The sequence below is a fragment of the Piliocolobus tephrosceles genome, chromosome 9 (genome assembly GCF_002776525.5).
Source record: "Piliocolobus tephrosceles isolate RC106 chromosome 9, ASM277652v3, whole genome shotgun sequence".
NCBI classification, from domain to species: domain Eukaryota; kingdom Metazoa; phylum Chordata; class Mammalia; order Primates; family Cercopithecidae; genus Piliocolobus; species Piliocolobus tephrosceles.
The window spans coordinates 559097-569991 of NC_045442.1; the positions used below are offsets into that span (position 1 = coordinate 559097).

General features: G+C 49.9%; 1 protein-coding gene across 4 annotated transcripts in view; it reads right to left on the reverse strand.

Moving 5' to 3' along the window:
- PAOX (polyamine oxidase) overlaps positions 1-10895 on the reverse strand; it is an 18190-nt gene that overhangs the window by 5183 nt on the left and 2112 nt on the right. For 2 of the 4 annotated variants that reach the window (XM_026448237.1, XM_026448235.1), the window contains exons 3-6: positions 10168-10367; positions 7625-7877; positions 2217-2329; positions 1579-1736 (exon numbers count right to left, since the gene is read on the reverse strand). In XM_026448237.1, coding sequence (XP_026304022.1) covers positions 1579-1736; positions 2217-2329; positions 7625-7877; positions 10168-10367 — 724 coding nt within the window. Of the gene's footprint in view, positions 76-1578; positions 1737-2216; positions 2330-7599; positions 7878-10167; positions 10368-10895 lie in introns of all 4 variants that reach the window. The other 2 variants (XM_026448238.1, XM_026448239.1) reach the window with 2 other exon arrangements.

A 10895-nucleotide genomic window follows, 5' to 3' on the forward strand; every position in this document is an offset into this window, starting at 1 on the left:
ACGTATCCATCAACGGCCAGGAAAACGGCTCACACGTATCCATCAACAGCCAGGAAAACGGCTCACACACATTCACTAATGGGCGGGAAAGGAAGCGACTGCACCCCGCAGCTCAGGTGTGAACAGCATTTAGAGAAACCAAGGTTGTGTAAACACTGAATAGTGATGTGGCCACAACTACTGGATCATATATGGGGAGGGTGGGGGAGGGATCTGGGAGTCGGGTGGGCAGAGGGGTGGAAGAAAGCTACAACCTTATCTGATGTAATGAGAAGTCAATTAATAACACCTGAAACTGAAAATGCAAGCAGCAAGATTTCCAAGCAGGCTCACTGAAGAGAGATCATGAGCTGATTGGAAAACTGAACACTGACTAAATATTGGATAATACTGAGGAATGATTATTAATTTTTAAGTGGATAAATAGTATCATAGTTATATGGTTTTATTTGTATGTTTTCTGAGACAGAGTCTTGCTCTGACACCCAGGCTGGAGTCCAGTGGCACAGTCATAGCTTATCCAGCCTCAACTGGACCCAAGCCTGAGCAGCTGGGACTACAGTGCATGCTACCATGCCTGGCTACTTTTTTGTGTGTATGTGGAGACCGACTCTCACTATGTTGCCCAGGCTGGTCTCGAACTCTTGGCCTCAGCAAACCTCCTGCCTCGGCCTCCCAAAGCACTAGGATACAGGTGTGAGCCACTGCCCTCGGCATCATAGTTTTTTACAAGCATGTCTTTATCTTTTAGAGACAGGCACCAAAATATCTCCAGGTGAATGTCCTGTGTGCAACGTGCTTAATAAGTAAGGGCAGCGGGCAGGTGGGGAGCAGGCTTGACTCAGGGGAAGCCTGGTGGGCACTCAAAGGCTCTACCTACCTTTGTGTGTTTGACATTTCGCACAGGAAATATTTCTCAAAAAGTGGTAGCAGAAACATGTTTTTAGAGATGCAGTAAACTTAGCAGTCAGAATCAGCTGGGAGCACAGTCTGGGAAGGGCAAAAGGGGCTCCACCTGCTGTTTTGGTTTTACTTTATTTTGTTAGCACTGCAGAATTCTCTGACTTTTTAAGCTATATGTGTGTATAATTCTCACAAAAACAATACATTTAAAAATCATTCTTAGTTTCAACAAGAAAATGGTTTCTGGCCAGGCACGGTGGCTCAAGCCTGTAATCCCAGCACTTTGGGAGGCCAAGACGGGTGGATCACGAGGTCAGGAGATCGAGACCATCCTGGCTAACACAGCGAAACCCCGTCTCTACTAAAAAATACAAAAAACTAGCCGGGCGAGGTGGTGGGCGCCTGTAGTCCCAGCTACTCGGGAGGCTGAGGGAGGAGAATGGCGTAAACCCAGGAGGCAGAGCTTGTAGTGAGCTGAGATCCGGCCATTGCACTCCAGCCTGGGCGACAGAGCAAGACTCCGTCTCAAAAAAAAAAAAAAAAGAAAGAAAGAAAATGGCTTCTGAGTCTGGGGTCCCAGCCCACCCGTCACTGGTGGGTGCTCCTGCAGCACTGAGACTCAGCAGGGGCCTCTGCAGCCTGACCCACACCCCCCGACTGGGGCACACCACATACCTGGGCACCGGCGCCGTCTGCAGGGAGGGGCTGAGCCAGCAGGTCCAGGTCACCCCCAGTGCTGCCCACGGCCACGTAGCTGTAGGAGCCCCGAGTGTACGGGGCACTGTGCCAGCGAGACCGCAGGACGCTCTTAGGCGCGGGGAGCCGTGGGTTTCCTGAGCCACAGAGACATTGCATGTTAACCAAGAACTCTCACCCACAGGTCTGCAACTGTTTGTGTCATTTTTAAAGATTGAGCAATTTAACGTGAAAGATGCTACACGGGAAAAAAACGAGCAGCGGAGTGCATCAGGAGAGGCCCTTCCTGCCGACCCTGACCCAAGAACAGCAGGCCGGGACCCAGGTGCCTGTGACAGCAGCGTGCTACTGTTTCCGAGCCTTGGGTTCCTCCTCTGTAAAAATCTGATCAAGGACAACGGCATTTATTTCGGTGGCAGAAGTAGGAAGTGTTTGCGAAGTCATTTCAGTTCCTCAGAGGTAAGAACTGTTACTGACCCCACTAACATGAGGAAGGATGGTCCCTGGAGATGTACAGTCAGCCAAATTTAGTTCTTCTCTGTTCTGAAAAGCCTAGTTTCTGTTTAGAGATCAACCAGTAACAAGCAGAGGCAGGAACTGGCGTGTGTGGTGAGTACCTGTCACTCTCCGGAGCACTTGGGTGAGACACAGAAGTACTTCTTCATCCGACAGAGTCTCCATGAACTCGGACTCAAGCCCAGCAATGAACCCACAGAGAACGTGGACAGACCTGCATGGAGAAAGAGACCCGTGGATGGCGGCGTCCAGCCCAGCTCTCTGCCCACATCTCTCAGCAAGGAGCCCCTGACGGAGCAGCGGCCCCCAAGTCACGAAGAGCCATCCCCACGGAGTGTCCCTCAGGCAGCAGTTCTCAGAGTGTGGGCTGCAAAGTCCTGCGGTCCGAAGACCCTGCCAGGGACCCTCAAGGTCACAGCCATCTTCAGACGCTAAGACAGCATTTGCTGTTTCCACCATGCCAACATTTGCACCTGTGCAAGAACTGTCCCTTAGCAGAATCGAGGCAGCAACGGGACCCACACTCGCCTGCAGGTGTTCCCACCACCACACAAGCGGGTTACAAAATGCTGCTTTTTGCAGCCGTAAAAGAACGAGATCATGTCCTTTGTAGGGACATGGATGGAGCTGGAGGCCATTATCCTCAGCAAACTAACACAGGAACAGAAAAGCAGACAGCACATATTTCCCTTTCAAGTGGGAGCTAAAGATGAGGACACACACTGGGGCCTGCGGGAGGCTGGAGGATGGGAGGAGGGAGAGGAGCAGGAGAAATAACTAATGGGTACTAGGTTTAATTCCTGGATGATGAACTAATCTGTACAACAAACCCCCATGACACACGGTTAGCTATATAACAAACCTGCACGGGTACCCCTGCCTCTGAATATAAAAGTTAAAATATATATATTAAAAAATAAATAAAAATGCTGCTTTCACTTGAGAATGTCCTTGAAAGGCAGTAAAAGTTACCAATTTTATTAAATCTTGACCCTCGAGTTCTTGTCTTTTTAACTATCTGCGTGGAGGGTCAGGCACGGTGGCTCATGCCTGTAATCCCAGCATTTTGGGAGGCCGAGGCAGGCGGATCACAAGGTCAGGAGCTCAAGACCAGCCTGGCCAATATGGTGAAACCCAGTCTCTAATAAAAATAAAAAAATGGCTGGGCGCAGTGGCTCAAGCCTGTAATCCCAGCACTTTGGGAGGCCGAGACGGGCGGATCACGAGGTCAGGAGATCGAGACCATCCTGGCTAACACGGTGAAACCCCGCCTCTACTATAAAATACAAAAATCTAGCCAGGCGAGGTGGCAGGCGCCTGTAGTCCCAGCTACTCGGGAGGCTGAGGCAGGAGAATGGCATAAACCCAGGAGGCGGAGCTTGCAGTGAGCTGAGATCCGGCCACTGCACTCCAGCCTGGATGACAGAGCGAGACTCCATCTCAAAAAAAATATATAAATAAATAAATAAATAAATAAATAAATAAATAAATAAATAAAATAATTAGCCTGGCATGGTTGTGGGCGCCTGTAGTCCCAGCTACTCGGGAGGCTAAGGCAGGAGAATGGCATGAACCCAGGAAGTGGAGCTTGCAGTGAGCCAAGACCGCGCCACTGCACTCCAGCCTGGGCAACAAGAGCGAGACTCCATCTCAAAAAATAATAATAATCTGTGTGGAGAAGCGGGATCCACGTAGAACACTCCTGCTGCGTGTGGTGCACGATGGCCGTGGAGGACTCGCCCTGCACAAGCTCATTCCTGGCGGGGCTGGCTCAGAACTCGGCAGAGCACTGGACAGACAAACCACAGTCTGGTATTTGGCAACATTTTCTTGAAAATGAGCAAAGTGCCTCTGTCACAGGAAAACAACTAACAAATAGTATTTATAGACAATGACAAAGTTTAAGCTCTCAAGCAAAAACTGCAATTTTAGAAAAGCTTGTTTCTGCCACCAACAGCGTAACAGCTTCCCAATACCGAAAGACTTTTCTGAGATCAGCGGTATGTTAATAAATTTGGGTTTTTTATATCATATGATGAAATGTATCAACATTTGGAAGACTACACGAACCAGTATATATATATTTTTTTCTTTTATTAACACAGGGCCTCGCTCTGTTGCCCAGGCTGGCGTTCAGTGGCTTGATCACAAGTCACTGCAACCTCCCCCTCCTGGGCTCAAGCAATCCTCCCACCTCAGCCTCCCAGTAGCTGGGACCACAGGCACGTACCATCACGTCTGGCTATTTTTTTGTATTTTTGATAGAGACGGGGTCTCGCTATGTTGCCCAGGCTGGTCTTGAGCTCCTGAGTTCAAGCTATCTGCACACCTTGGCCTTCCAAAGTGCTGGAATTACCGGCATGAGCCACCACACCCAGCCTAGTATTTTCCAAATGACTAAAGTCATGGATAGGTAAAAGAGCCATTTGAAGTGCAAGACAGACAAATAGATTTCAGTGTCACAGAAAACAAAAAATTCACTGATGTGCTCTCCGATTTCATATGTGGCCAACCTTTAAGGAACTACTAATACTTCTTGACTTTTGGTGTAGTATCAAAGAATACCCACAATCATTTGAAAAGCTATTTAAATATCACTCCTTTGGCTGGGCACAGTGGTTCATGCCTGTAATTCCAGTACTTTGGGAGGCCAAGGTGGGCAGATCACTTGAGGTCAGGAGTTCGAGACCAGCCTGACCAACATGGAGAAACCCTGTCTCTGCTAAAAATACTAAATTAGCCGGGCGTGGTGGCGTATGCCTGTAATCCCAGCTACTCGGGAGGCTGAGGTAGGAGAAATGCCTGAACCCAGGAGGCAGAGGTTGCAATGAGCCAAGATCGAGCTATTGCACTCCAGCCTGGGTGACAAGAGCAAAACTCCATCTCATAAAATAAATAAATAAATACATAAATACATAAATAAATAAGTTTCACTCCTTCTTCCAACCACATATCCATGTAGATTCAGATTTTCTTCCTATGTTTCAACCAAAATAAAACATCACCACAGAATGAATGCAGAGGAGGCCTAAGAACCCAGATGTCTTCTATTAAGTGTAACACTAAAGAGTTTTGCAGAAAAGGCCGGGCGTGGTGGTTCACACCTGTAATCCCAGCACTTTGGGAGGCCGAGGTGGGCGGACCACTTGAGGCCAGGAGTTCGAGACCAGCCTGGCCAACGTGTCAAAACCCTATCTCTACTAAAATTACAAAAATTAGCTGGGCATGGTGGCGCATACCTGTAATTCCAGCTACTCAGGAGGCTGAGGCAGGAGAATCGCTTGAACCCAGGAGGCAGAGGTTGCAGTGAGCCAAGATCACACCACTGCATTCCATGCATTCCAGCCTGGGTGACAGGGAGACCTTGTCTCAAAAAAAAAAAAAAGTTTTGCAGAAAAGACAAAACTGCTGCCACCCTTCATTAAATTTTAAGAAAATGTTCATTAAAAAATGTTATTTATGCTAACATGGAATAGGTTTGTTACTATCATCTCAAATAGTAATTTAATTTATCATGTGGTGGCCGGGTGGTGGCTCACGCCTGTAACCCCAGCACTTTAGGAGGCCAAGGCGGGCGGTTCACAAGGTCGGGAGATTGAGACCATCCTGGCTAACATGGTGAAACACCGTCTCTACTAAAATACAAAAAATTGGCCGGGCGCGGTGGCTCAAGCCTGTAATCCCAGCACTTTGGGAGGCCGAGACGGGCGGATCACGAGGTCAGGAGATCGAGACCACCCTGGCTAACACGGTGAAACCCCGTCTCTACTAAAAATACCCAAAAAAATTAGCCGGGTGAGGTGGCGGGCGCCTGTGGTCCCAGCTACTTGGGAGGCTGAGGCAGGAGAATGGCGTGAACCCGGGAGGCAGAGGTTGCAGTGAGCTGAGATCCGGCCACTGCACTCCAGCCCAGGCGACAGAGCGAGACTCCGTCTCAAAAAAAAAAAAAAATAAAACAAAATAAAATACAAAAAATTAGCCGGGCGTGGTGGCAGGCGCCTGTAGTCCCAGCTACTTGGGAGGCTGAGGCAGGAGAATGGCGTGAACCCAGGAGGTGGAGCTTGCAGTAGCCAAGATCGCACCACTGCACTCCAGCCTGGGCAACAGAGTGAAACTCCGTCTCAAAAAAAAAAAAAAAAATTAATTTATCATGGGGTACATTTACAGATATGACTCACATAAACAAAAGCTCTTTGAGATCCCCAACCCTTTGCAGGTATATAAAAGGATGGGATAGCTGCCACCCCATGCCACAGACAGGGTCCCACCAAAGCACTCAGGATCCCACTGATGTCCTAAGCAAGAGAGCACAGGAGGTGGGGCTGGGGCTGGGGCAGGTGTCTACACAGTCACCCACCCGGCTGCCCACCAGCAAACCAGGCCTATCTCAACACCTGGAATGCCAGTTTTCTTTCTTTTTCTTTTTTTTTTTTAAGACAGAGTTTTGCTCTTGTTGCCCAGGCTGGAGTGCTATGGCACAATCTCAGCTCACTACAACCTCCGCCTCCCAGGTTCAAGCGATTGTCCTGCCTCAGCCTCCTGAGTAGCTGTGATTACAGGTGCCCGCCACCACACCCAGCTAATTTTGTGTATTTTTAGTGGAGACGGGGTTTCATCATGTTGGCCAGGCTGGTCTCAAACTCCTGACCTCAGGTGATCCACCCCCTCAGCCTCCCAAAGTGCAGGGATTACAGGTGTGAGCCACTGCGTCTGGCCGGAATGCCAGTTTTCTCTTCAGCGTGAAGGAGACACACAGGCTTCCCCCATCCTGTGCAGGGCTGGTCTGCAGCCTGCAGCCTCCTGCTCCCAGTGGACGGCGGCTATGAACCGTCTGGCAGGCATGCCCTACACTCCCACCCCATCCCAGGCCTTTCAGAACAAGAACTCAGTGCCCCCTGCTGCGGCATCTCTCAATGGAAACGTGGAATTATATCTGCCATCTGACTACAACAGGCTGTCTTTGTGTTTTAATCTTGCTGGAAAAGTCAGTCCCTCCATCCCCACATCACTCATGGGATTATCTCCTGAATCACTACGTGGTCTGTGTATGCTGTTTCTAAGAGGGCCAGCCCATACAAGTGAGCCCTTCCTCTATGGGTCTACGATTCCATTACTTCTAGGAATGTTTCCTTCAATTATTTCATCCTGGTTAAGTATTGTCTCCCCAGGTATGGGCAGATGGTGTTTCAAAGATCTTCTGTATCTACAAGCCCCAGCTCCCTGCAACATTCCAATAAACGCGTTCCCACTGACCAAAGACTGAGCCTGCCTGCAAGTCCACAGACACATTCTGGGCCCTGAGGGATGCTGACAACCTGCATACAGCAGGGCGCCATCTGTCCCCGCAGGGGTCAGGCCCAGGTGCAGCCAGCACCTGGGGGGGCTCATGGGATCCCTACCCATTAAACCCCAGAAATGCCCTGCAGTGAATGGACACGCTGCTGCGTCCTCCATCAGATGAAGGCCTATGAGCCAGCTACTCACAGAGCCTCTCAGGGAGCAAACGTACGCAAAGGCGGGCAGGACCACAAAGCCAATGAGCTTCCGGAACCAGGCGTCCTGCAGCGCAGGGGCAGCGTCCTCCAGGGGCGACGTGTCGTCCCACACCAGCTGGATCAGCTGGCAGTCGGGCTCCCAGAAGGGCTCCTCAAACTCCAAGAAGATTTTATTATTGGTCCCGAAGCCTATCTTCCTGATGGCTTCTGCCTTCTCAGCCGGCAGTGGAGGGTCAAAGAAGGTGTCCAGACGTTCCTTAAGAAAACCTGGAATTCAGAATTGGACTCTACTTACATCCTTGGAAGTCCTGTTTGTCCAGACCTTGGACCCAGCAATTTCCCCTGCTGGGATTTATCCTACAGACACATTCACACAAGCAGTTTTACTTTTTTTTCCTTGTTTCTGAGATAGAGTCTTGCTCTGCTGCCCAGGCTAGAGTGCATGCAGCATCATGATCAGGGCTCGCTGCAGCCTTGACCTCCCTGGCTCAAGCAATCCTTCCACCGTGGCCTCCCAAACTGCTGGGATTACAGGCGTGAGCCACCGTTCCCTACCTTTCACACAAGTGTTTTTTGTTTTTTGGGTTTTCCTTTTTTTTTTTTTTTTTTTGAGATGGATTCTTGCTCTGTCGCCCACACTGGAATACAATGATGTGATCTCGGCTCACTGCAACCTCTGCCTCCCAGTTCTAGCAATTCTCCTGCCTCAGCTTCCCAAGTAGCTGGGATTTCAGACACCCACCACCATGCCCAGCTAATTTTTCTATTTTTAGTAGAGATGGGGTCTCGCCATGTTGGTTAGGCTGGTCTTGAACTCCTGACCTCAGGTGATCCACCCGCCTCAGCCTCCCAAAGTGCTGGGATTACAGGCATGAGCCACCCTGCCTGGCCATCACAAGTGTTTTTAAGTACACATGTAAAACTGCATGAAATAGAAACGTGAAGACCACCTAACTTTCCATCTGTACTTATGAAATAATGACAAGAAAACACTGCATGGCAAATTAAGTGGCTCCTTTTTTTTTTTTTTTTTGAGACGGAGTTTCGCGCTGGTCGCCCAGGCTGGAGTGCAATGGCAGATCTGCATTGCACTGCAATGGCTCACTGCAACCTCTGCCTCCTGGGTTCAAGCAATTTTCCTGTCTCAGCCTCCTGAGTAGCTGGGATTACAAGCACCCAACGGCTAATTTTTGTGAATTGGCTCCTTATAAACAAAATGCTCACAGTTGTAACAATGTATCTACTGAAAATGTCCCCAGTGATCAGCACTCAGCAGGCCCTGCAACTACATACTCCAAACAAGTATGAACAAAGTCACTGGAGGGAAACAAAAAGGAGCGCTGGAGATCTCTGTGTGCTGATTTGTAAACACTGACAAGTTCTATTACAGAAAAAAAAAAAAAAAAAGAGGCAAACTGAGCAGCAGATTTTTGGTTTTTTGTTTGTTTGTTTGTTTTTGAGACAGAGTCTCACTCTGTCACCCAGGCTGGAGTGCAATGGCACCATCTCAGCTCACTACAACCTCCGCCTCCCGGGTTCAAGCAATTCTCCTGCCTCAGCCTCTCAAGTAGCTGGGATTACAGGTGCCTACCACCATGACCAGCTAATTTTTGGATTTTTAGTAAAGACAAGGTTTCACCATGTTGACCAGGCTGGTCTCGAACTCCTGACCTCAGGTGATCCGCCTGCCTCGGCTTCCCAAAGTGCTGAGATTACAGGCATGAGCCACCACGCCCAGCCAGCAGCAGATGTTCATGTGTGGACGATGACTGCATCTCTGGGAAACAGCAGTGAGGTCTGAGTGCTCATCCCTGCCCCGGAGAGGGTACAGCCACCCCTTGGAGACAGGAGTTAGGGCTACAGAGGCTCTTGCTTTTCATCACAACCTTCAGTCACACCTAGATTTCCAAGTGAGTGCCGGCACTTGCTAGCTTTGTGAAGTTGGGCAATTAAATAACTTCTACTTGCCTGGATGTTCAAATCTGTCAAATGGGGGATGGTGACAGACACCTCCCAAGGCTGCCTGAGGAGTCAATGAGATAACTCAGGCAGAGACCCATGGCAGCGTGAAACCGTGTGGAGCAAATGTCCAGTTGACAGCAATTATCCTAGTAACTCTGTTTTCAACCATCTCCACCTTTCACAAAACAGCTTCAAACCACCTCTACTCGAGGACAGATCTAAATCACCAGATCTAGAATTAAACAGAATTATACACATGGCTCCTTCAACAGGTCACCCCAGGCCTGACCTTGAGACCAGGCTTTTCATGCCTTTTCCTGTCTCCAGCAAAGTACAGTGTGGTTAATCTCCAAGGTCGTCCCAATCCTAACGGTCACCTCCAAGCAAGCAGGACACATACGTACTCACGTTTTTTCTTACAGTGAAACCCTTAATTCCAAAGCGTGCAATTGCTGCAAAACATAACAGAATCATTCCTTCCATCTATCTGGAAATTATTAGAATGAAAATGTGAGCTTCGTACACGAGCAAACGCCCCAGAGCCGACTGAGGCGGGGCACTTGGGATGGGGATCTGGGCTGAAAACCGGACCTACCTAAGGGCACGGTGACGATGACATGGTGCACTGGGAATCGGTCTCCATCCTCACACTCTACCGACACCGGGAAGGTCTCCCCGGGAAAGGCTGCCTCCTGGAAGGACCCGTTCCAGTGGATCGTCTTCACAGGCTTCTCAAAAACGACCGTATCCTCCGGCAGGGAGGCCACCATGCAGTTTGTGAGCCCTTGGTAGCCCCTAGGAAGACAGAAGTGCTGGTTTCGTAGAGGCCCAGTCCCTGGAAGGGCAGGACTGGTGGAAATACCTGCTCCGAGTTCCCACCCGCATCCAAGGTAGCTGCAGGGAGCTCTCCATCGCTTGGGGCCAGCATGGAGGGCAGCTCCACTCTGTGGTTGTCCACCGCAAGGACGCTCATACCTGCCCTCCAGGCCGTCAGGGAGGGTTCAGTGGGCACAGAGCTCCCAAAGCAATTTACCAGAACTAGGGCTTCCTCCTTACCACCCCAGAGCTCCTGACTCACAAATGCCCATCGCCTGGCCAGGAGCCTTGGGGACAACACCAGGGGTGACGTCTAGGAGAGTGAGGGGACAGCCCGAGGAGGGTCTCACCTGTACCTGGTACCCAGCAGCCACCCTGCCACAGGGATGTCTGGCCCCCTCTGCAGTCGAAGCCCCTCATAAATACAGGAGCAAGAGAAGTCTTTCCTTCCGTGTTTTTTTTTTTTTTTTTTCTTTTGAGACAGAGTCTCACTCTGTTGCCCAGGCT